At 41.7% G+C, this 26,767-nt stretch overlaps 2 protein-coding genes across 6 annotated transcripts in view; one reads left to right on the top strand and one right to left on the bottom strand.

The window, feature by feature from the left end:
• The first annotated feature begins 12 nt into the window (after positions 1 to 12).
• acat1 (acetyl-CoA acetyltransferase 1) lies at positions 13 to 9,683 on the top strand. Its single transcript, XM_022245002.2, has 13 exons — positions 13 to 166; positions 970 to 1,023; positions 1,495 to 1,612; positions 2,759 to 2,854; positions 3,691 to 3,791; positions 4,712 to 4,804; positions 5,292 to 5,444; positions 5,790 to 5,841; positions 6,133 to 6,225; positions 6,765 to 6,878; positions 7,600 to 7,664; positions 8,057 to 8,214; positions 8,540 to 9,683. The coding sequence occupies exons 1-13, from the start codon at positions 128 to 130 to the stop codon at positions 8,658 to 8,660; spliced, it is 1,257 nt and encodes a 418-aa protein (XP_022100694.2). The 5' UTR covers positions 13 to 127; the 3' UTR covers positions 8,661 to 9,683.
• A 905-nt stretch (positions 9,684 to 10,588) lies between these two features.
• LOC110984619 (uncharacterized) overlaps positions 10,589 to 26,767 on the bottom strand; it is a 28,036-nt gene continuing 11,857 nt past the window's right edge. For 4 of the 5 annotated variants that reach the window (XM_022244980.2, XM_087146225.1, XM_087146226.1 and 1 more), the window contains 12 exons: positions 23,908 to 24,113; positions 22,947 to 23,045; positions 21,302 to 21,400; positions 20,853 to 20,954; positions 19,891 to 19,989; positions 19,285 to 19,383; positions 18,681 to 18,779; positions 18,220 to 18,297; positions 17,170 to 17,292; positions 16,185 to 16,361; positions 14,987 to 15,202; positions 10,589 to 14,019 (listed from right to left, as the gene is read on the bottom strand). In XM_022244980.2, coding sequence (XP_022100672.2) covers positions 12,406 to 14,019; positions 14,987 to 15,202; positions 16,185 to 16,361; positions 17,170 to 17,292; positions 18,220 to 18,297; positions 18,681 to 18,779; positions 19,285 to 19,383; positions 19,891 to 19,989; positions 20,853 to 20,954; positions 21,302 to 21,400; positions 22,947 to 23,045; positions 23,908 to 24,021 — 2,919 coding nt within the window. In that variant the 5' untranslated portion in view covers positions 24,022 to 24,113 and the 3' untranslated portion in view covers positions 10,589 to 12,405. Of the gene's footprint in view, positions 14,020 to 14,986; positions 15,203 to 16,184; positions 16,362 to 17,169; positions 17,293 to 18,219; positions 18,298 to 18,680; positions 18,780 to 19,284; positions 19,384 to 19,890; positions 19,990 to 20,852; positions 20,955 to 21,301; positions 21,401 to 22,946; positions 23,046 to 23,907; positions 24,114 to 26,554; positions 26,710 to 26,767 lie in introns of those variants that run through there. The other variant, XM_022244981.2, reaches the window with a different exon arrangement.

The raw sequence follows: 26,767 nt of genomic DNA on the forward strand, positions 1-26,767 counted from the left end.
TTCCATATGCTCATATATATCTAGCTGTGTATGTACATTGTACATGCACATGATATAGGCCAATGTACAGTACGTAGCATAATTAGAAGCAAGACACAGCACAAGTACAAGTTACAACGTTAGCAAAATGAACCCTACTTTTTTCAAGTCAGTTAAATCTTTTTCTGTAAGTGGAGAACGCTTTTAATAGTGCAACAGTAGCTATATGTTGATATTTGTTCACTTACATACATGGTTTGCACATCAGTGAAGTGGTCAGTACAACTAGAGCCTGCAGCATAAGCTTTATCACAAGTACTGCATGGATGATTGTACACAATGGTAGAAAAGCATTGTGGGAAGGAAAAAGGAGCAAACATTGCCCCTTTTTCCTTCCCACAATGCCTTTCTACCATTGTGCAAAATCCACCCATGCAGTACATGTATTTGCGATAAGTCTTATGCTCAACTTGAATTGGGAGTTGGAGAACAGCCTGAAACTCAGAGAAGTCCCTTCACACTGGGACAAAACCCACATATGCCTATCTACCCTTCATCAACTCAGTTTTGCTTATTGTTCAGGCCGTACACTGAACGCCAGCAAGGTTTTGTGATGGAAAGGAGGCGTCTGATGGAATTATAATTTTGTTTTTTCAGTGAAATTGGTTGATTTCTCTTCCCGTAAAAATAAATCATGACATTCTTGCACCTGGGGATTTTACATGAACGTAAAACCCAAAGGTGCAGCTGGCACTGAACTAAAGGTCATCCTGATCATCATTTAATAGCTTACAACATTTTTGTAAAGCTAGATTCAAGAACTGAACTCTGGTTCAAGCTGTTACTTTTTCCTATACATGTATCACAGCAATTCATTACCCAGTAATGGGGGAAGAAAATAATCAGCGCATTGTTCATGGATTTTGTATGGTACACTGTACATCTCATGTTGGTGTGTGTCTTCCTTCATTCCTTATTCCTTTGGAAAAGGTATTTCGGGTTCTAGCCTCGAGAAGAGCATATGCCACAGCAACAGGTTTGAATGTAAGTATACATTTTTAAAAGCATTGCTCTGAAATGTGATGAATTTGATATTACTTGTCAATAATTCTAGCCCTTTTATTGTTTTCATGATGCATATTTGTTGGGTGCGATCGGTCCATCTGCACAGTCAATCAATTGTAGCACGAACTGTCAATCTTACTACATTGTCAATTCCTCAATCAGCCAGTAACCTTTTCCTCCTAATTCACAGTTGTGGGAAATTATTTTGGACAAGGGAAGTAAAGTCAGAGATTTACTCACAAGTAGACAAGACGATTGAGTGATAGTGCAGATTACAGTAGTTGGTCATGTCCAACGTCAATTATAAATGGTTAAACCTTCTAGTGTGTGACATTTTAAAGTCTGTTTTTGATATCAAGAAAAGTTGAGCAAGCTTTTCTGTTCTCAAATGTAATACCAGGGCTCTTCATGTCATGTTTAGATTGGATATAACATTGTCTCTGTTACCAGGATGTTGTGATAGTGAGTTCTGTGCGAACCCCCGTTGGCTCATTCAGGGGGGCTTTGGCTACGCTCCCAGCTCCCCGATTAGGCACTGTGGCTATTCAAGGGGCCATCCAAAAAGCAGGTGATCATAAAGGGGTTTATTTGAACTTGCCACTAAGTTTTGACTGTGAACCAGGGTTGTAGCTACGCTGGCCAGTGCCGGCCTGTGCTGGCCACCACTCAACTTTACCGGCCGGCACTGGGGATGAAAATGGAGCTTACCGGCCAGCACAAATTACGTGTACCTTTATACTTACATGTACATAACTGCAATTTTTAACATTGAGAAATAAAAATGGGCTGTTTTTATTTTTTAAAACTTGTCAAAAACAGCCGGCACTGAAAAATTCCTAGCTACAACCCTGCTATGCACCTAGATGGAATTCATATACGGATGCAGCTTGACACACTCGGCACGAACCCTAGACTGATCTGAAATCTTCCAAGTGTTTTCTAAGTGAATACATGAATATGTACGCTGCTAAATTTGACTTTTAGGACATGTTATTGCTTTCATATGGTTAATGGGATACTGCAGAGAAAACTTACAGGTGTTCGTGGTATGGAATTCTTTCCATAAACCTTACTATCCTGGGTCCTTCCAAATCCACGTTGAAGTTTGGGAGGATTCTGTAGCATGGTGAGGAATTTGAGTGCCAACACTGTCACTTTGGTCAAGGGTTGATATTCCTTGAAAGCAGTGTACATGTAGCTCTGGAGGTTGCAGAGTGAAAGAATGCAATTAACTCAAAGAGTTTAACAGCAGAATTAGAGCACCAATAGAAGCAAATTGCCCGTGGATTGCAACCAAACGGGGTGGTAAAAACTGATGATAAATATGACATAGATATTCCCAAATCAACTGTAATTTTACCTGTGTCATCATAAACTTAAACAGGTCAAAAAATGTTGTTTTGCAACAGGAAAATAAATCCTAGTTATACACCTGCTTACATGTGATTCTGAAAAGTCATTGATCTTTCAGCATTTGCAGTAGGACAGGTTTATTCATGTACATGTGATTTCATACACTGATGTATACATGTAGGCCAAACCTAGAGTAGAATTTGAAAGACCTGATGCAAAGCCAAGTTAATATCATCCATGCATGATGGTACAATGTTTCAAAAGTTTGATTTCCTTTGCCTTGGAAAATATGAACAAGTTTGCTGGTGTTTTACCGTGATCTGTTAACAAACTTTTTTGTTATGGATGGTCTTGTTCCCAGGCATCCCTAATGAGGAAGTTAAGGAGGTGTATATGGGGAATGTGCTTCAGGCAGGGGAAGGTCAGGCACCCACCAGGCAAGCAGCTCTTGGTGCTGGTAAGGATCTCATTTTCTGTGTAGCCCTCTCAGTCCTTGAGTTAATGTCATGGCAGCGCTTGAAAATCAGAATAAAGTTTGTGTCCACAGCAGTTAAGTTATCACAAGTAATACACTGTATCTGAACTTGTAACACATTTCAGAGGTTCACAGAAGACTTTCAAATGCAGTGCAAACTGGCAGTGTTCATTCTTAGGTTAAACTGTCAAATTTCCCTTTCATTTTGTACACGTAAGCCTGTGAAGGCATAGACTATTCAAAGGGTGCATTGAACTTCAATTTGTCTGCTGTGTAGGTCCTGTTGTCACACTGAAGTGATGCCAGAAATGACATTATTTTGAGGAATACTTTACAGAGATTGTTCAAATGACTCTCAAGTGTCAACATTTATTTTAGAATTTGCCAATGTTGCTAACATTTTCAAAAATGGTATGAAAAGAAGTCCCAATTTCAAGTGATAAGGAATTTTTACATGTACATGTATCTGTCTACTTACATTCTTACAGCATTGTTACTGAATGATGCATATGTACATGTACCATTATTTCTTAAAATTCAATCTCCTTTTTGGGTTGAAATAACTCCAGAGAAGGTTCTCAATGTCTCACTTCCAAATTTTGGGTGTGTTAACCCCTTAACAACGGGATTCTTTTGACCACGACTGCTGGGCTGCGGTATGTCCAGTGTGCAAAGCCCTGTCCAGCAGCAGGCCCACATTGAAACTGCAGGTGCATGATGAATAGAATGTATGTACTAATCCTTGCACAGAGCTGCGGCTGTCGACATCTCGCGGTGTGAAGGGGTTAACAACGAACATTGAAATGTTTTCTTCTCAGGTCTACCTTTGAGTACGCCATGTACTACCATCAACAAGGTGTGTGCGTCTGGGATGAAAGCTATCATGATGGCAGCACAGAGCCTCATGTGCGGACACCAGGTAATAGGACAGCACCTCAGCATAAGAAATGTACCCACGTATTCCTTTCAGAGTGCTCCGTTTGGACAGCATTTATGGTGTAGTTCAAAAGTAGAACATAGGTCGTATCTAAGATATCATGTACAGTAACTTGATTTTGGATATTACCAGACTTCGTACGTTTGCATGATCTCGGGAGCCAAATTCTCACATCATCACTTGCCAGTTGTTGTTTTTACTGTTTACTAGTGCCGCATGCAAGGATTCAGGCACAAGTCAAATATGCTAGGGTACTGAGTGGAACTGTTGCCCAGACGAAGTACGCACGGGCAGGCGTTGCCCAAGCAACTTTACATGCACACGTTACACATTACATTGTTTGAAGATGTCCTGGCAGACTCTGTATGCAGTAGTGAATGAAACCATTACTCGTCCTCATGCCTGAGCAATTCTCACTGTGTTGTTGCAAATGTTGTCTTGGAGTCTCCAAAAAGCAATTATGGGATAAGCAATGGCACACTGATTTTGAACGGGCAACCAGCGAGGGGCAGAATTTGTGAAGTCCAACTTTGTAAAGGACTGTGTTTGTTGTATCTTATGTTTTAAAAAGTCGGTATTTCAGGCAAAAGTAATCCACCCTGAGTTGAAGTGCACCCTCATCGGCAAAGGAGAGACAGGCTGGTGGGAAGTTTCTCAACCAGGCTCGTGCATGCACCCGATGCACTTGCGAGGACCCATGCACTGTACATTCCAACGTAAATTTGTTGAACGTACTCAGCACGCTCAGCAACCAATTTGCATAAACCTGCGCGCTCATTTGGTGAATTCCCACCAAAGGACCCTCGCTTATAGCCACTCGAAGCAGAAAACCCTGTCTTGGAGGTCATTGTGGATAAGCTGACTCTAGCTGACTCTTCTTTGTATCATTTCCCCCCCCCCAGGATGTCATGGTTGCTGGGGGTATGGAGAGCATGTCTAATGTACCATTCCTGATGCCAAGGGCTGAACCTACGTATGGAGGGCAACGTATTGAGGTCAGTCAGAGGTCATGCGCATATGCATGAATGGATTCTGTCCAATCAGAGCAAAAATAGCAAGCTGTGTCTTTTAGGAAGCATTTATTTTTGGCTGTCATCATTTTTACATGTAACAATGTTGGAGATACATGTATGAATGTTAGTTTGTGACTTGTCGTTTGGAAGATGGGACTGTCGTTAAATGCCTTTGATAGAAATTATAAGGGCTAAAGCCAAATTAATTTGAATCTACTTTTACCGTTATTTCCTGGTGGATGTTTTCTGGAGGAAAGCCAAGTACCAAGGACAATTCATTTGCAGTTTGTTTTCCACACTCTAGTGATTTCTTAGTAAGTACATAACTGATACCAGGCAGTGAAAATTAAGTTAATTATTAAAAAATGGAGTGATAAAACCGTTAAGTGTTGAAACGTAGGTCTTAAAAATAATACAAACCCCAAAACTTGAAATTTGTTGGTCAATGAATTCTCATTTGATATCTTAGGATGCGATCGTCAAAGATGGGCTGACGGATGTGTACAACAAGATTCACATGGGTAACTGTGGGGAAGACACGGCCAAGAAACTGGACATCTCCAGAGCAGAGCAAGATGAGTTTGCTATCAGCTCCTACAAGAAGAGCCAGACCGCAGGGGCAGTGAGTATCACCGTGTAGGTCGCCCTGTGTGGTAGCGGAATGGGGAGGGTTTGTGTTGCTAGGAAACTGTTGATCTCGGTGTACTTTTGAAGCTGTGTGTCACTCAGTGTGGTCCCAGTGTGGGGAGGATTTTTCCCGCGAGAAAACGATTGACCAAGTTTGTAGGATCTGTTTAGTGCCCAGCACCACTTTTATTCCCAAAGTATGCATCTAGGCATTCCACAACCCAGCAATAACATGGTATATGTTTTGTGTGTGCCTAATTTTCTGTTAAAACCTCATGAGAGTGTTTGAAATGTTTCTGTGAAAAAGAAAAGTTGTTGATTTCTGTGTTTTCATTTGTAGGCCGGTATCTTCCAAAAAGAGATTGTTCCTGTCAACGTACCGCAGAGAAGGGGTAAGGCACTGTAGGACAAAAGTGTCCAGGAAACAAGAAAATGGAAATATTATAGTAGATTTCATATTCTAAAGATCAATTTTTTTTAGAAAGTCTTACGTTAAAATTGGTTGGGGCCAGCAATCATTCCTTGCTGTTTTCAATGACCTGGTTTGGATAATACATTTACCATTTCTAGATACAGTGAATAATGTGAATAATTAATGAATAATTGACGAATAATTAATGAATAATTGAGTAGGTAGGTAGAGTGTCATTTTCACCCCTGTAGCTGTTTTTCTCTTGGTCCAGGAAAGCCAGATGTAGTTGTGTCAGAGGACGAGGAGTACAACCGAGTCAATTTTGACAAGTTCACCTCCCTCAAGGCGGTCTTTGAGAAGGATGGTGAGGCCCCTGTGAATCTGAGCTGTGCTGAATCTTTCAATTTCAACAGAACCTTTCAAACACTTACACACAGAAATTGGGTGAACAGTGTGGGTTTAATCTTTGGGCAATTCCACATGAAGGCAGGAATTTGGCCACTCTGTTGCCAACCCATTTGTAATTGTACTTTACAAACAAAAAAGAAGTTTTACAAAAATTGGACAACAGAATTAAATGTCATTGCACTACCTACTATTTCCAACTTTTTTTTCCAAAACTGTTTTCAAGATCACCTACATGAATAGTAATGAAGTTGGCAACAGTCTGACAATATTTCCTCTTTTTTGCGTTGAATTGTCCCATTAAACGATACCCAATGGGCTTCCTACGTTGCTCGGCTCACGCAGTATCAAGAAGCAGGTAAATTTGGAAGAGTCTAGAGGGAACACTATGTTTTAATTTTGGGACTAAAAATACGATGTACATGTATCTGCCCAGTTTACAAATGTTTACATTGGCATGCTTTAAATTTTATTTCTGTTTGTTTCCTGATAACCCAGGCACAGTAACGGCAGCTAATTCCAGCACGCTGAATGATGGTGCTGCTGCGATGGTTCTCATGACATCACAGGCAGCAGACAGACTCGGCGTCAAACCACTGGCTAGAATCCTAGGTGAGGGAGAATATTTCTGTAAGGGATCTCCCGTGTATTGACAGGACCGTCTTGGGTCTTGTCCCCAGAAGATTAAGCATTGTCATTGCTGATTCCTGTACACAGATACCAGCTTGTGTTTGCTCTGATAGTCTCGCTGAGGCATTGTAGATTTTGGCCATTTATCAAAAGACCAGATCAACTTCCAGACAGCACATGCTTGATTTTGAGGTCTGTATATGTGTTACATTACTCTGAATTAATATGGGTCTTTCGTTCTATTTGTTATGTAAAACTTGCGCCCACATCCAACACAAAGTTATTAGACCATTTTAAGGATGTTTGAAACATCGGAAGGGTTAAAATTTAAAATTATTTGAAGCTGTGATTCCAGGAAAGGAGACCTAGTAAAAGAGATCCTTAATTAGTAGGCACCTACCACTGTGGATTAATCCAATAACCTAAAGTAGAAGCCACCTCTGCAATACAGCACCACCCTTGCCAAGGTATGACACCAAGGTTACTATAGTCATAGAAAATCCTGGAAAGTCATGGGAAAAACTGAGAAAAGTAGAGTGTCCTGAATCTTCTTGTGAGGAAAAGTCATGGACATGATGACCATGTAAGAGTTATTCTTGATAGGCTGTCGTAAAGCACTGAGCATACTGTGCTTTACACTGTGGCATTGATGAAGGCCAAGACCCAGTTTTCAAAGCTGCGGTAATTTCTCCTCTTCCTGCAGGTTTTGCTGATGCAGCTGTCGCACCCATCGAGTTCCCAATTGCACCTGCCCATGCCATGCCAAAGGTCAGCAAAGCCAAAGGTCATTTTGTGACTCTATTGTGCGGTGGCAATTAGCTGTGACAGAGGCTTTCTTGTATTAATTGCTAGCGTTCGTCCCTGTTATACTTGTGATTGGGTGTATGATTTCACCTGTGATGGAATCAACTGCAGCTCTGGAGGTAGCTGCAGGTTTATCATTGATATCTCGTAGTTCTCCTGACGACGGACAGAGCACGCTGTCCGAAACATTGAGCCTCTCCGGTTCTTATCAGAACCACACAGACTCAGAAAGAGATATTGCATGGTGCTTACCGCAAGCTTTCCATCTTAATCTCGTAGTTCATCAGCAATCTTAATCCACAAAGCTGGAACCCTTACCAAAGTCACTTGAACACCCCATGATCTCAATGCCTCAGGTCCTGGAGCAGACGGGAGTCAAGCTGGAGGACATCTCCATGTTTGAGATCAACGAGGCCTTCAGTGTTGTCGTCTTGGCCAACATCAAGCTCCTTGGACTGGACGCCAGTAAAGTCAACATCAACGGGGGAGCGGTCAGCATGGGGCATCCAATAGGGTATGGCCAAACTTTGTGAAACTACGGTTCAAATAACATTGCCTATATGACAAACACTGTCTATGGAGGCAACATGGGATTCAGTAGAAAGACCGTTGAGGTTACTACCGTTCAGACCAATCATGCTTGAAGCAAAGAAAAGCCGGTGTACCTGTATGGTGTAATTTCACCGAACTACTCCAACTGTTGTTTGTAGTTGTCCGGCATGACTGTGTTTATTTCCCAGGAAGTTGAGATGGGTGCAAGGAATGACTATATACCTGCCAATCAGGGGTAACAGCAGAATGTAAAGTTCTCTTTCTTATCTGGTCTATTCTCTCTACAGGATGTCAGGGGCTAGGATTACCGGCCACATGGTCCACAACCTCAAGCCTGGGGAGAAAGGCCTTGGAGGGATCTGTAATGGAGGGGGTGGAGCTTCAGCCATTCTGATTGAGAAATTGTAGGGGGTTGCACAGAGCCGCACGCTGAGTGTGCTTGCAGTGCAGTGTGTATGAGAAAAAAAGAGAGAATTTGGTATTTCAAAGGAAAAAAATAACCCAAACTGTCCCAACCAAGATCACAACTCTTCTGTGTACATGTATATACAGCACCCAAATAATTCCCTGTCATCTGAATGGTGGACTATTAATCATATTTCATGTATTGCTTGCCCCAGATTACAGCCACCAGGGTCTTGCAAATAGAAATTGAACCCTTGGCAATATTTTTATGACCAGTTGGCATAGTCACAGTATTAGACAAAAAGACAGATGATAATGTCAAACAGGAAGCACTGTTCCTTCTAAAAGAAGTTTTTGAACTCATGTTTTGCTGATGGTGCTCATGCAAAGAAAAACATTCAAATGTGTTGTCGGCCAATTAGAGGAATTTGTTGATCATGGAGGGAGGTCCGACAGCTTTTTGTCGGGATTTTACTCTTGTGTATGAAGGCAAAACAGTGAGAAAGTTACCAATCAGACGAGGATTTATTCAGCTAGTGCTTTAAAAAGCTAATGCATGTTTCACATTGGAATGGAGAAAAATGATTTCTTTCAATGATAGACGGAATGTTCCATTTTTGCCTCATGGAATGGAACATTCCATTTGTTGCCTCATGATATTATTCTTACCATTGCACCCATAGACATTCATTATTTGTATACATGTAATATGACAATTCCATGAATGGTCTCACAGCTCCAAATACCCTCAGGTACACATTTTTTTTTAAAGTTTTATTCTTGTACATTACTACATTAACCCTAACGGTCTTGAATGCTACAAAGTACTACTTAGTAGTAAAATGTAGTACTCAGCCCTGTCCCTTGTAAGAGGACATGACATTATTATTCTCTGAAGCCATAAAATACAATAGAGAAGACAATGTACCATACAGTGCTGTGGCACTATGAATGCATGACTTTATTGTTCTCTATATGAATAGCAATGGAATAAACCTAGCAAGAAGTAGCAATTTGTAGCGCTAAGTCCTTCAGGCTCAGAGTGTTACGTAGTATTTTGTAGTACTGAGTACTCTAAGCCAAACAACGCCTGGTACTGTTAGGGTTAAAACAAGCGTATTCTAAACAAGAGAAGTACAAATTCCCAAAACATCATGGCTTGTTCAACAACTTCAGGTTAGTTTAGCTTTAAAAAGGAGAGCTTTTTTGGAGTGGTGTTAGAGGATGGCATATGGCATTAAATGCAATTGTTTCCTTTTTTTTGCATTCTGCAATGATGTCACTCCAGTTGGGCCGTTTGTTGGTTTTGTTTCCTGTTTTTGCATGAGTTGTGTCACTAGTGGTGAAAAAGGCCAAATCGTACAAGCACTTGGTGCAAGAACCAACAAGGATGCAAACGTTTGATGTGAGATCAACTAATTGTCCTGTGAATTTATAAAAGTTGAACACACTGGAAGTTGTGGAAAATGTTGCTGCAGACATTTTGTTGCAGTAATTTCATTTAAAGTTGTGTTTGGAACATCATAGCTTTAAATGCGTGCCCCCTTTTTTTAACTTTGTCTGTAGTTTGTTTTGACTACACCCCCCCCCCATTGCCATGGTTTAGGGGCCTACATGTACTTCTAAAGGTTGGAAGACCCCATAAAAAGCATCCACTTTGTACATGTGTGTACGGGTCTTAGTACGTGTGTAATGGCTTCACCGATGGTTATAACACCACCCCCCCTCCAAAAAAAATTCCTGGATCCATCTGCATATGTTGAAACGTAGATGTTGTGAACACCAGTATTGTGATGGGGGACAACTTTTGTCCCCACAGCTACAAAACAAATTGTGCCCAGGCTGCTGCAGAGGCTAGCAATCCAACTGTTCCACTGTACTGGAAACGTGGCCAAGTCGGGGGGGGGGGGTTGTTAAGTACCACAAGTTACTTCCCAGGTACCCCTGACAGTGGTATTTTATTTTGACTTCATACAATGAAGATGATAAAGAAATAAGTTATTTTAACGAAAGTCCATCCATTTCATTTTTCTAAAAATTCACTATTTAAATATTTAAAGGCACTCTGCTTTTGTATTTCCTTTTGCCGTTAAAATGGCCTTGACGTGTTTCAATTCTTCAATGTCTTGATAGGCACTGCGGCGAACACCCTTTTACCTGCAACCATTTGCATAATAATTTTATGTAACAAGTATGTACAGTCTGTGCAGAAAAAACCTTTGAATGAATATAATATTTGACAGCTGATGATGTTCATGGTGAAAGGTTGAATTTATAAACATTTTTCTTGGAAAACTGAACTGGCTTGTCTTTGGTGGGCCAATAAATCACAGATGAGATTATGGATTAGTAATAAAAATTATGTTCATATATTTGTACATTTAATGTAAAAATTTAAACATTTGCATCAACTGCTTTAAGGCACAATAAAAATATCTAAACCAAGGACAAAGAAATCTTATACACAGTGCTGAAAAAAATCAGTTTCTAAAATAAACCTTTAGAATTTCTTCCCTCCACTAATTTTTTTTCTTTACTATGAAAAATAAACGAGAGGCTGCATATTTTGGAAGACACAAAATAACTGGGTAAAATAGTTGAAGGATGTAACTTTGCTTGGTATACCAAAAGTTTGTGTGGTCCATATATATAGACAAAACACAACTCCATGCAGTAAAAAAAAATATCAAACACCGTAGTTTTCTGTGGGACTGTTTACACTAAAAGTGGATAAAACCATTCAGTAGGGTCATAAATGGCCATGCTAAGAAATCTGAGCAACTTTTCAAAGATCCCACACTAACATGACATGTTGGCTAATCACGGTCCTCTTTACATCACCGACTGATTGGGAGACTATTGGGAGACAGAGTGGGCATGCCTTTGTCATGCCTTCAATTCTTCCTCAAGGTGCGCCATTGTTATCTTGGAAAGTTATCTACAGAACAATTTTCAAACCAAATGTGTCAATTTAAATTATCACACAAACATACTGCCTTTGAGTTACTGCATTCTGTTGCCGTTAATTTCTGTACATAGGTGCTGACACTCGCTTACCTTAGAGGGAAAATTGCTCAACTTAGCAACATAACAATGAGAATCACTAGGTTTGGGTATGCGTAAGCACAAGCACGCAAAGCAACGCCATGAAATAATGGTTACCGTACACAAAATCTTGAAAGCGCAAATTTTCTGCAAATTGTTAAGCAGCTCTGTGAAACAGCACCCTGGCAGTTCATGTAGATCTGCAGATTAAATAACGCCCCACCCCTGATTCCAACAACAGTACAGACGTGTCTTCTCTGGTTTTTCTCCATCTGTAAATCCCCATTATAAATTAAAAATACAAGTACACACATCACTGTGTACAAGGAAATAAAATTTGACTTTGTAGAAGAAAATGCTTGGAGCACTGTACGCATAACAATATTTGTAAGTACAATGTATGTACAGGAGAAATTAAAATAAAATGTAAAAAGTGAGACACTTCATGAACAGCTGGTTTGCCTGATGAACTGCATGCTCTATTCAATCAATCAATACATAAAATACTGATAGCACACTTTAAAATAAAGAGTGAAAGTTTCAGTGATGAGCAGGACACCTTTTGTACACAGGTATAAATTTAAATGGTACATGAAAAACAAAGGTGAACTTAAGTTACGTCAGAAAACACCCTCGGCCCACTCAAGCCCATGCATGCAATATTCATGTAAAACAGAAAGCTGGCACCAATATAAACGTGGATTCATATTTGAAGTTCGTGAGTTTTCCTCGAGGGTGTTACCTGAAGACTGTCTGACTGGCTCAAGTCTGCTCTGGCAAAACCCTTGACATACGCAGATGGTTTGGAATCCTCGGTGGACTTGGGGAAGTCTGCCCTGGCAGTGCCGGGCCGATTGTTTGACTTGCGCATTGTTTGCCTCTCGCGTTCCATGGCAAAAGCCCGGATCAAGACATCGTCGATGGGGTTGCGACGAGTTCGGATCGAGGACGCAGTCGCCGCATCTCCCGACGACACCCCAGAGGAGGAGTTTGAATAGCCACACTGATTGGGCGAATACTGGGATGACGAGGGTGAATTTGAATCTGGGGAGGTCTGATTGGACTGTGGGTTGCTAGGCAATGACTGAGCAGTAACATCTGCAGGAATTCTGTATGCGGACTTTTGCCATGAAGATGCACTGACGGGTTGCTGTCTCACTGCCTCCTGGGAATGTCCAGAAGCTTTTGTGTGATGTCCCTGCTGGCTTTCAAACTGGGCTTTCTGCTCCAGAGCGATCTTTGACAGTCTCTTGAAGGGACGGTTGTCTGAGGCATGCGGAGCTTCCGAGGTGCACTCCGATCCCTGGACTTGCGTATCGGAATGGTTGGCCCGGACAGGACGGCGCGACACTGTCTTTAGTGAGATGGTACTGCTGCTCGAGGATTCCTCCCCACTGGAGTCCGTCTTGAAATTAAAACTCGCGGCAACCACTGCGCTCTCAGGTTCTCTGGGCTTGGAAGACTGCGGAAGATCGGGATGGGCGATGGGGGGAATGTATGTAGCTGAGACCAGCTCTTTTCCCGAATGATCATCCTTGGGGTGTCCAGGGCTGGCAGAGGCATTCTGATGCTGCACTGCCCTTGTGAAGCTGCTGGTTCTCCTGCCCCTGGGTGGGGGTCCACGCATCACCATTCGTGACCTTCCCCTGTTATCCTCTGTGTAATTTGATTGATATGCATCGTGTGATTGTTCTCCGTTCACGTGATGGTTCAGTATCCCATTTTGTCTTGGGTGGTTTGAATGGGTCAGGCGTCCATCTGCGCTGGCGACTCTGGTGCTATGACCTGGATTCGGGGACGGCCTCCTCCTGGCAATCATCCTTCCACTGGGGCCAACTATCTCTGCCTTGGCCCGCTGCCGTGTGTTGGGATCTGATCCCGATGAGTCCTCAGTCCCTTCAGAGATCCTCTCGAAGCCGGACGGATTGCCGTGCAGTGGCTGGCGCTCGTCCGAGGGATAATACACAGCCAGCTGCTGTTGGACCGTCCGCAGGCGCACCTCAAAGTAGCGACGCAGCTCCTCGCGCACGTAGCTCAGCCGGCGCTCGTACTCTTCTGACCAAAGCGCCCTCTCCTGCAGAATGCGGCGGTCAATGCGGTGCAGGCACTCAGTGCGCTCGGAGGCCACACGCTCCTTGCACAGCTGGTCCAGGCAGCTGCCTTGATGTGTCAGCTTCTTGTCAAGCGAGACCAGCTGGTGTTCAAACTGTGCCCTCGTGGTGTCAATCTCGTACAGCATCTTCTCCTTGCTGGCCTCCAGCTGATTCTGGAGTTTGTGGATGTAGATGGAGCAGGTGCAGTAGCTGGTGGTCGTACCCTGGATTGAAAATGAAGGAAATACCAATCTGCCAGATGTCATATACAGTGTTCTCCATAACTTAAATGTATAGTACAACCTAACAATGTGAATCACGAATCACCAGAGCCACTTGAGTTTTAGAATCTTACACACAGTCAATCAACATCCTCCTCAACATTGTTCTTCCCCCTTTTGTCTAGTTTCATCACTTTGAAAATCTGAAATACCCAAAAAAGAGCTCCATTTGGTCTTTCTAAAGCAAACTACATTGTACATCAGACTCCCTTTGCAATATCAGGTCGCATATGGTGCTTTTATATTGCCTGAGGTTGGTTAACAGAAAGATGCAGGTGAAAAAAGGTGTTTGAATCCTGAGGAAACTGTGGTAACTTCACGACTGGCAACAGCTACTCTGGATCATCAACAACCACATCACAGATTTTGCTCACACAAAGCACTAATGCATTCCTGTAATGTCAACTTTGGGCAAGTGAGGGCTGGTTCCCAACATGTCATGTTAAAGATACAACAAGGGCTCTGGGTAGTACAGGAGATGTGACCTTTCAACATCAGTAAAGAAAGGTAACGGTAAGCACTCAAAGTTTCATCTGAATGAGTACAACAGCATCTTTGCATAGGCACTGAACGGAAAACAGTGCTTCGTGAAATGTCTGTCACACATGAATCTCCTTCTCAGGTATGGAACTGGGAAATCAGAAAAAAACATAAATTCCAAACAGCGCATCCAATTACATTGTACAAGCATTTTTTTTTCAATTTGACATGGCATCCGACGAAAGTAAACAGAGGAAATAAGTTGAACAAGGGAGGGTTGCATGCTTGCTATTCTCCTCACAGTCCAAATGCTAATTGTGCATAATATACATGTAGTTGACACATAAAATTGATGTGATCAGTGCACTACAACAGTTCCCCAAGGTTTCTGTTATACGAAAAGAAATAGGTTCTGTATGTCCCTTTTTACCTTAGTGACATTGCCTTTGTCGTCTTTGTACAGACATTTCTGGTGATGCTTGTGTCGGTGATGATGACCCTTGCCGTCAACGTCTTCAAACTTCACGCTGTGGATTTGCTGATGGAGCTGCTTCTCCCACAGCACTGCGTTCCTCAGCTCCTCCTTGACGAAGGTCACCTGCTTGTGGCTGGTAGTTCGCTGTGACTGGTTGGTGGCAAGAATTGGCTGAGGAAACAACGGCAGGATGCCCTTGCAACAAACAACCCGTGCAAATTTCTGGTGGCTGGTGTAGACACTACTGGTGCTCTTTAGAGAACAGTCAAGTTTTCTACTCGTACTTCTTATAGTTATAAACGAAAACATTGATTTCTATTGCTTGGATAACTTTTGTTTAACCTAGGGGAGTCAGGTTGGCAAGGTAATTCTTTCCTCGCCTTCCACCTCTGTGGTCCCGGGTTTTGATTCCCGGCCTGGTCCATATGTGGATTGGGCTTTCAGTCCCTACCTAACTCCGTGGGTTTTACCCAGAATATTCCTCTGGGGTTTTCCTCCCACCTCTAAAACTGTAACTGCTTCTTACTGTCTCCCCTTTACTGATGTTGGTGAATGTGGGTCGTTTGGCGGCTGCCTGAGGCACCCTTGTATGCCATCGGCTCAACCCTGTTTAAATGTATTCATTTTTCCATGCTTAATGTCTTCATTGTACTGCACATTTGAGCGTATCTATATGAAGTTTGCGCTTTATAAATGAATAAATTATAAATATTATTATCAACCTTTTTAGTTCAGTAAACAGCATTTTCTAGCTAAAATAAACCAGCGCTGTCAATGAACCGTTCACACATCACAGCAAAGCCATTACAAAACCGTCAAATCATCCAGTCTCCAACGTGAATGCGCTATTACAAGCTCTTCACATGAACTGTGACAACAGCATTCCTTGTTAATCCTTGTGTCTAGAATTGTGAAGGGACTTTTGAGAGGGCTTGTGAAAAGTCCTTTGAAAGACCCAACTACAATATTGCATGAAAGTAGACCTTTCTGCACTCAGGGTCCATGTCCTCACAGTGTTCTCATGTTGTGAACTTCAAACGTTCTGGGGATCCTCATCAAACACGGTTCTATGATTTTGCTTTTGCCAGTTCAATCCCCAAGAGAGAACCACACCTAAATTCTCTTATCCCATCTGACATACTCCTGCACTAACCTTCTTGGCCAGTGCGGACGGCTTCCCTGATTTCTTCTTCCGTTCCTCTCCATCTTTCTTGTGCTGGTGACTTGCGGCTGCTCTCTCTTGGCTCTCCTTTCTCTCCTGTTCACGCAGCTCCCTCCTGCCTCTGACGCGAGCCTCATTTGGCTTAATGGCATCGGCCACCTCTGCATCCTAAAATTTAGTAACAATATACCAAACTAGCATTTGGAGCTACCCGTACCATCCTAAAAACTCTTGCCACATCCTACTGATTCCATCCCCAGGGGCTGATTCATCAAAAATGACCCCAAAGCAAAACATCTGCAGGGAGATTAACTTGAGTTTAAATTGTGTTAAACTTTTATGAACATGAAGCATGAATGCTTGATCTGACATCACATAATTACACTCGTCTCCACTTTCACGCCAAGTATGAACTGGCCTTTACTGGGCTCTCAAAAGAGAAAAAAACAAAAACCACTGCTGTTGGCAAGGGTTGCTTGGTGCCATTTCCAACATACATGTATGTCCACAGTTGGGTAAGTTTCTCTCTAAGGAGCAAGCTAGCGGTTTGTACTCATTCTGTAGAAAAAGTTGTTTCCCTCGCTCAGCGTCCTTTGCAGGCACATATCAACTCAAATTGATGAGCAGTTTGCTTATGAACCCTCTTGTACAAACGTTCTTGGACTTCATACATTACTATATACATGTATAACAGAAACTTTACATAATCAGAAATGGAAAATAAATAAATACAAAGGGAACTTAATTTTTTCCTTGTTGTATGCAGGATGTTGTGTAAACAGCATTTTTATTACCGAGTCCAGAAAATCACATCGACAGCGATGCAGCTTCCACAAAGCTGTTCAAACTGTTCAATCAGCCAAATACAAGAAGCCAATGTTGAGCATGTCAAAAGACTGCTCATTTGCTACCATACCCAACATCATGCCAGACTCCATTGGCATGAATTTCTCTGAGAAGCCAAATGAACACAAACCTGTTTGTGTCTGTGGTGCTGCTGGGTGGCCTCGGGTCTGTCCTGGCCTGCAGCTGGGGGCTTGTGCGGGGTTTTGCTGTGGTGGTGGTGGTGGTGATGGTTGGAAGACTTGCTTTTCTGCAACTGTTGTAAAATCCACATTGACATTTATAAAGGAAGTCACACCAGCCTTGTCGAACAGTAACTCTCCAAGGACCAACGCCGAACTTGTCAGTTCCCGTATGCCATTTACAAAGAATACATACAATCAATGTGTCCTAGGGACGTCCTAGGGACATGCTGAGGGTATTTTCAAGATGTATTTTTGCGTTGGGGAGATGTTAATTATATATAACGGTTTTGCCCTTACCCAACGTATATTAATAAGCACTGTATGCTCAGTGCTTGTCCGAGAGCTTGCGAAAAAAACCTCACAAGCTTACTCGCGTGGGACTCGAACCCACAACCTCCTGCTTACTAGTGCAGATGTCTTAACCACTCGACCACCGAGCTTGCTGGGGTCGGCTGGCCCCAGCAAGCTATAATGCTGAGGGTACATGTGCAAAGCAACTGGGAAGTGAAATTTCAAATGCTAGAATGGTGCATCTGCATGTTTTACAAGTTCAGGTACAACACACATGTAAGTGATAGCATTAAAAATGGTGCTGGTACCAGATACCCACAGGGCTTGGAAAAATTGGAGTATATTACCATTTTTGGAGTTTACAAGTAGAACAAGAACCACAAGCACGACTACTTTTTTTTAAACATTGAATGCCCTCTGCTTTTAGCTGTATCATAACTATCCAAAACGGTGATTCAGAAAGCAACATTTCCCAAAGAACATGTAGATACATGTACTGATAGGTATCGTGCGTCCCTATTGTCTGAGGTAACCATCTATCACTTCATCAATCACGATAAGTTTGTGCCATGTGCGGACTGAATATAAGTAATACCAGACACCACTTAAAAAAAAGCTTTGGCGAGCAATGCTATTGTAAATGGGCACAGACACGATTTGGTTAAACTGTAAGAGTTATTCTTACTTTACCTGTAAATTCCCCTTACCTTAATAGTAGCCAATATGAGCATGACAACTTCAGCATGATCATTCTTTCTGGCTATCTCCAAAGCTGTCTCTCCATTCTGATGTCAAAAATGTGAAAATTGCTGATTAGTACCAATGAGTCATGCACACAGACGGACTGTGAGTGCCCCATACTATCATCATTGACCCACTCCGAGGTGCAACTGAGAAATAATTGTACATTTATTGGAGTCGTATGTAACGTATCAGAAATCGAAGATCCGGATACAAATACTGCACTCAACCACTCTTCCTGACTTTTAAATCTTTTTAAATTCCTCAATCGGTCAAACGGAAGGTCATTAATGCCAGCACACAAAACTTCATGGCAAGAGAGATGAAATTGATCTTGGAACCAGTTGTTTCTAAGTTCCAAAATTCTTGAAACCAGTCAAAACGTTCTCTACCGCCATTAACTGTCACCAGGCTTACCCTAACTTACATTATTACTGATGCTGAGATCAGTGGATGCTTCAATCAATATCTTGGATATTTTCTTCTTTCCGAGTCCAGCAGCAACGTGCAGAGCCGTGTTCCCTTCCTGAAGGTAGGAATAAATATGAAAGCAACAACTGTTGACAAGATTCTGTCTAATTGACAGCTTCAAAATGGGGCTAAAAACGTAAGAAGGGAACAAAAACATTAAAACCTATTTCTAGTCTCCTACAAAAAAAAGTACCGATGCCAGGAAAGACTATTAATGTAGGCACTGTGAAGATGTTTCTAAGTCTCCAACAAAATTGAGTGCAAACACCTGCTCTAATGTAATACATTTCTGGAAACACACATTTCATTAAAATGGCAAACATATTTTTTCATCAACAGATTATTCTGACCAAATATTAATCGGTCAAATTTTCTCTTATGGGCCAAATCAGACAGGCTCATAGTTCTTATGTATGGGGTCCTTAAATCCTGAAGGCATGTGGAATGCTTTTATTCAACATCTAAACTATGCCAATACATCTAACTACAGGTCCTGACTACAGCTGGAATATGCTGGACTACTCCTTCTGGAAAGATTGTTCATATCCACTTTGACTCACCGAGTTCGTGATATTAACATTGGAGTTGGCACTAACTAGGATCCTACAGCAGGTGATGTGGCCAAACAGAGCAGCGATGTGTAACGCAGTCTCACCATTCTGGGAAATAAAAGAGAACAGCTTTATATGAGATTGGTGAGTGTTTGCTATTTCCACATGGCATTAGAGCAAGACTATATGGACGGCACAGTGCACCACAGGTTGTGTTCAAAAGTTATAGTTGCAGCAGGAAGTAACTGTGTACCTGTGGAAGGCACTGGCTTGCAGCTGAAGTCTCTTCCCACAGACATGTGTGATACTTAAAGCCATAGCCACTTGCTTTGAAAAAGACCGTGCTCATGCAAACCAATAACACTCTCGTCCCGCGCACACAATGATGCCAGTGGCACTGAACTTGTATGGTCGGTTTTCAAGGGAATGTGCCCAACCTTTTGCCAAGAGCTAAAGGTAAAGTGCATCATTGTCCAAAGATGACAGAATCAAACAATAGATTCACAATCTGTGACAGAAAAAAATCTTGTTTCCGTCGTGAGCCTGTCATCCTGCCGTATGATAATGCAAATTACCTAGCTGGTTTACGAGTGAGGCTTAGTCTACTTAACTTACGTTGTTCTTGATGTTTGGGTGGGAGCCAGCTCTGAGCAGTATCCTCGTGGTCTCACTGTGGCCATTTTGGCAAGATTGGTGTAGAGGCTTATTACCATACTTAAAAAAAAAGAACAAAAATATTGAACAGTATATTTCCAATTCTTTAAACTAAATTTTGGCCATCTTTGCGAGGTGTTCTAACAGCACTGTCATTCCAAACAAACTGAGACCTGAACATCTATTGATTCAAACCTTTTATACCAAACATCTCTTGGATTTTTCTTATCGTTTTCATCTGTAACAATGGCAAAGCCATCCAAGGATTGTAATGCCCCAGAGCTAATATATAGAGACAGTTGTGACATGAGTTTCTCAATTTTTGGCACCAAAATGGTGGCTTATACGTCTGGGCCCAATTTCACAACGCTGCTTACCGCAAGTGAAAAATTGGCGCTTACCATAGCAGAAAATTCTGTGCTTACAGCGAACTTACTTCACCGGTTAGCAAGGAATTTTGGCTTGCGCGCATGCGCACATTCCGTAACTAAGGATTCTTTGTTTAAAGGTTAGTGCAGAATTTTTCAGCCAGCGCGGTTAGCGCAGAATGTAGATCCTAAGCGTGGAATTCTGCGGTAAGCAGCGCCATGAAATTGGACCCAGTTCACATGGACAATTACCACACAATAGCTGCATGCTTTACCGGCTATTCTGGTTCCAGAGGCTGATGTCGGGGCTACAATCTCCACACACAGCAGTAGTGCCGATGGTTCCAACCCCCCCAAAAGGAGGCTGAAGGCCACTGCTCCGCCCCCTACAATCCCGGCTAAAATGGTTGGCAAATATCACAATAGGAATACCCTTCCCTGGTCCCCTGCTGCAATGTTATCTTCAGCTTGAGCACACCACACAATAAGAGACACCGCTGAGAAGGGGACCCCAAGTAAGATTTGGCCAGGAACATACAGTGTAGGTGACTTTACCTTGTTGCTTGCATGTAAGTTGGCCTTCCCTTGTTTGACTAATGCGACGACAATCTCATCATAGCCAGTCCAGGTGGCCTCATGCAATGCAGTGTTGCCATTCTGTGCACAGGAAATTCACAAACACAAGCACATACATGTATTGTGGTTCAAAAGTATGGTATGTATGCATTAAATGTACTTGGTTTGTCATGTTTGTCAAATAAAGTGAATGAACACTTGAGCATGAGATCTTTGAGTTCAGGAACGGTCTTGCCTCTGTGGTACATGTATATCTGACATGTCCAAGAAGGTATGGTACCAGAAGTTTTATCCAGCAAAGTCACACACACTTCATTCAAAAACTGCATGATGGTTTCACATGTACACGTATATCTGCATTTACAAATTGAAGACAAAGATTGAGGGGGGGGGCATTACATCACACCTGACTTTAATCACAGCCTCACCTCATCTTGTCTATCCACCGCACACCCCTCCAGCAATAATGCTCTGACCGCATCTGTATGGTTATCAATTGCAGCCCGGTGCAAAGCGGTGCAACCATACTGAAAAATAGAGGAGATGGAAGGATGTGAGAGAACTATAAGGCAACTACCATGCAAACGTGTGCAATAAAAAACATTACAATTACAGAGATGTCAACTTTCAAAATAAAAAAGTGTAATCCTATCGCACTTCCAGTTCCAGTTTCCTGACCGACCCTAACTGTTACGCGCGACCCTAACAATTTCATCGGCAAATTAGAAACAAAAATTTTTTGGAGCTTTCAAAAATTCTGTTGTCTTTTCTTTCAAAACAAATTTGTCAGCAACTTCTTTTCCTGTCCAAACACTTGTATTTACCTGACTAGCATTGTGCAAGTGTGAATTGTAATTACATGTAATTGTTGATTATATTTTCACATTAATTCTGATGAGGCAATTTTTGGCAACTTTCGTTCCTTTCAATCAGCACAAAAATTGTCAAAAACATCTTTACCTACCGACCCTATTTAATCGGAAGCAGAGCTTTTTTTCCTTGGCCTAACTAATGTGCTTCTCGGTGTCATAAGATCCAGCGTGGGCAATATTTCTCATGTCACAGTTCATGTACATGTGTTGCAAAACACGTAAGCTTCTCCACGCCAAGACTTTGCAATAAAGGCCCATTTTTGTGGTGTTTTCGTCCCTGAACTTCAGCTCACTTGTTGCCATTGTGCACAACAAGTCAATTTGCTCACCAAACATCCAAAAATCAAATCCTCGACAGTCCTCCAATCCGTTCAACTTTAGCACGATCATGATGGTCAACACAAATGTATACAATATCGGTACCGGTACATTGTACAATGTATATGTACAATGCATGGACGTACGTACACAATCACGTTGCATATATCAAGTGCAATACGCCTATTCGCCGACTGTTCATTATACTGTTTATTGGGGAGAACGGATGATTCAACCAAGCTGGTTTCTACCGCTACTCACACAGCTAGTATGCACAAACTGCAGGGTGCCAGTGACACATTTCTGACGTGCATATTATGAGGCCAGCTGCATGCTAGCTTACGTACCGGTAGAGTTTATACACTACTGTATGGTTTTCTACCTTCGAGTTGGAATCTGTAAAGACCTTACATATAGTCTGGATCGTACAGTCTTAAACAGACTACACAAATCATAAAAATTAGGCCTAAGTCGTACAAGTTACATGTAGCATCTCTGCAATTACAGGAGGACCCATCTGAGCCGATGTGAATTGATAAACACTCACCCAAATATATAAATAAAGGCATATTTACTCTTCAAATGATTTCAGAATACAAACATTAACACAATTTTTTCAAATGCCTTACTGTACCCCTGGTACATTCCCTATCCTCAGCAGTCTCTGTGGGTGTTTTCAGAATTCGAGATCCTGGTATCAAACGCCAGTATCATGCACAGACTGCTGACACTCCAACAAGCTTCGAGGAGAAATTGGTTCAAAAGGGAAACCACTAGGTTTTCAAAATCATTCGTTTTTATTTGACATCTGCAAAGATTGTTGGAACTTTTCGATTGAGAGCGTTCTAGATCCTTTTTTTGAAACTGTTAGCAGGTGACTCACAACATCCTGTGCATCTAGATCACATCCCAAATGAACGCACAACTTGACTGCTTCTGCCTGGCCATAGTTTGCTGCGTAGTGGAGTGCCGTCCGCCCATACTGACAAGAAAATAACCATCCGTTTATTGGACCGATACAATGTACATGTAACAACACTTGAACAGGTACACAATGACAGTAAAGCTCCAAGAAATAAAATGTGCAAAATGCTTACTCAAGCCTATCCCAGTGATACAAAACTTGTTAACGCATATCTTCTATAATTTCCTTCAAACAGATTCCTCTCAAAACTAAGTTTTCTGCCACTTTTTTATTTCCCAAAATTTTCACAACAATTATGGGAGCATAATTCAAACCCCATCCCTAAGTGTTATGGTCAAGTCCCAGCAAGTCCATCACCTGACTTCGGTGGGTTTTACCCAGAATATTCTTCTGGGGTTTCCCCCACCGCTACAACTGTAACTTCTTCTGTCTCCTCTCGAGAGATTTCTTCAGGCTTGTGAGCTACAGTGGCTGGGGCACTTTTGAGGAATGCTTGGTTTCATTACCGAAAGACTTACATAAATAAATCACAAGTCATCCAGCATTAATAATAATAATAAAGCATTTATAAGGCGCACTATATCTGTAAAGCATTCAGAGGCGCCGGTCTACGTGGAAAAATGAAAAACTCAATTGTGCATTCATAGTGAAAAAGCTTGTGAGAAGAAGAATGTTTTGAGATGATGCTGAAATTGCTTGATGTCATGTTCTTGTCTTAGATGATCCGGGAGTGAGTTCCATAAGCGTGGTGCAATTGTACCTCATGTACACCGGGGTTGTAGAGGTGGCAAACATGCTCGGGAAATAAATTGTCATACAGCTAATGATTCCAACCACAGTCCTATTGACATCGCATCTATGAAACTGGGTCTGATTAACTGCCAATCAGGGGAGATCACCTCACAGGCTACCAACAAACCTTGTCTGCTGTGAATCCGGCTCCTGATTGGACCAGCTCTCGGATGTAACTCACTTCACCTTTGCTGGCAGCCAATCGTAACCTTTCTGACAGTTGAGCCGTCTGCTGCGCCATGCCCTACGCCATGTCTCATCAGTAGCCAAGTAACTCTCCTCTACATTGTTGCCAACGCTGTTGCACGGTAACTTGTCAACATCAACATGTACCTGCGATTTATCAAGACATAAACTTAGAATGAGTACATTTTCTTTTCTTTGCATTTCTGTCCTCGAATTTTGGTGGGGGAAATTTACATACACTAACAGTTTTGGGAACGCACAGATAAATTGCCTAGGGAAAAACCTTAACGACTTAAATGCAAGACCTCTTTTTGCTTTTACATGCACATGAAATCATCTGGTATTAAAGTTCTATATAAATTAATTATTGATTTGCAGTGCATTCAACAACCCAAGCTACATTGTACATGTATTTAGGCCACTCACCTTCACTATTATGCACAAACATACATGTACATGTATTGAAGCGTAGCAGAGTGCTCGGGGTTAAGAACCAATACCAGTACATGTATACAGACATATTTTCCCTTAATCGACACATTTTAGGAGAAATGAAAGGATGTTTGGTAGACCCTCAACCATATATGTACATGTATTCTTGTCCCACAGTGGCTGAGACCCCAAAAAGAGTTTTCAAAGCTACATTTGTACATTATGGCCATCAGTATGCCCGTCCATCACATGTACATGTGCATGTATGTACAGTATTGTACACATGTACCGGTACCATAGTCAATGTACATGTAGGTGAAAACAACAAAAAACTGCCTGCAGTCTGCCATTGTTGGCTACATGTACAGTACAGTACCGGTACACTTGAGTTCCTTTACACAACCTGTCAAATTGATTGAGAGTGACTGAACCATCCACTTCATCAACCTCCTTCTCCACCCTCTTTGTCTCCCCATTGATCTCCTTTATCCACCTCCCACCACCAGTTATTGATGCTGTGTCCAGTGGGCTTGCACATCAAAAGGACGACGCAACCCCTTGCCCCACAAATCCTGTGTCAGTGTCCAAACAATTCTTTGTCGGCAGACAATTTGTCAATGAACACATACCGTGTGCCAGCCGGTACACACGCTAAATAAAGCTTACTTGCTTCACAGAAAATGGGACCTGCACAATGATACTCGCAAACTGAAAGTGGCCAATGGAAAATGTTTTAGAAATCGCCACTTGTACAATTTCATATTTTCCTATGGGTACAAAAACTATACTAGGCAAGATATGGGACGGAGGGGTACCCCCCTTACCTGTCCAATCCCTACACACACTCTAGACTATTGTTACCTAACACATCCCCCCTAGGAGTCTGTAAAGAATTCCTGAGATTCCGATCAAACAAAGACCAACCAAGGCGAGGGGGGTTCTCTCCGACCCATATCTTGCTTCAAATGACAAAAACAAGTACTGGGTACACTGTACATGTACATTACCAATTGTGCAAGCCTATTTTGTTATTTTGTTCGTGCAGATTCACCCAAAAGTCCTATACACAGGACCTTTGTTAGCAGAAATGCCAGCTCCAAAAAGGTAAACAGGGACTTTATTGTGCAATCTTAAATGAATGGTTTAATGGCAACTGGTCCAGGTCATTAAGCATTCCATTTAGGCAATTTCAGACCAACAGAGGTTGCTAGCTTTTGGTTCAATGGGTGCCCTGCTGCATGTGTACGTAGGAAGTTTCTTTCACTTTCACAGTAAATATTTTTGAACATACTGTACATGTACAGTACACGTATTCATACGTTATTGTACATGTAGATCATTTTCAACATGTCAAAAGGGATTTTCTACATTGTAAAAACAAAAAGAAGTACTACTTTAAAGCATTCCTCATCTTAAACTTGAAAAAGGACATTATACACACATACTAGAAAAAGCTGCAATGTAATGTAGGGAGTACAGTTATGTACATGAACAGGTCTGCATGTTAACAATACCCCCGGTACCATACGGTATGTCCCACAGAAATGTACATGTACACTATACAATACATGCAAACAAGCTTCCTTTTGCAAATTCAGTCAGTTTACTGAACCATAAACTGTACTTTCTGGGGTATCCAATTAAAAACTGAAAATGAAACTGACACTTATCAATGAAGGAAAACCTACTCGCAAGCAGGCAAAAAAAAAAAAGTACTATATGGTGTCATGTAATGGCACGCACTGATCTGCAAATGACTACCAATACAGTTGTTAGTTGTATGTTTCAAGAAGAAACAGCCACACCACAGTACTATTACCTTAGCAAAATCCCCCATTTTTCCTTCCACTTGGCCACGCTGATTGATTGGCTAAGGTGAGAAAACTGTATAAAAAGGCAGCTTGGGCAATTTACATGTACCGGTATCCTACCCTACAATGTTTTCTCAGGACTAATACAAATACATGTACAAGTTTACATGTACACATGTACCGGTACACTAGAGTACTTTATCGATCACCACCATAACTTTTACATCAATTTTATAAAAATACAAAGATGGTTATGTACATGTAAATCTCAGAAAACCAAAAGTATTAACGGTGTTTCAATGACTAAACAGATTAAAATGCTTTGTCTATTTAGTTTAAACTTACCAGACACATTAAACATGGATGTCTCGTTCTTCACACCAAGTTTTAATCTGACATCTGCCAATACATGTACATGACTTACATGTAATCTGTGATAAAATCATTTGCCAAGAAGGTACAATACCTCAACCACTGTTTTGCACAACTGTTCCTCACTGACCATACACTCTGCTCTCTGCCAGCAATTCTCAGAAAAATTGGTGTTAAGTGTCCTGC

Source organism: Acanthaster planci, linkage group LG15 (assembly GCF_054643075.1).
Source record: "Acanthaster planci isolate LZ-2023a linkage group LG15, COTS_SCS, whole genome shotgun sequence".
Lineage (NCBI taxonomy): Eukaryota > Metazoa > Echinodermata > Asteroidea > Valvatida > Acanthasteridae > Acanthaster > Acanthaster planci.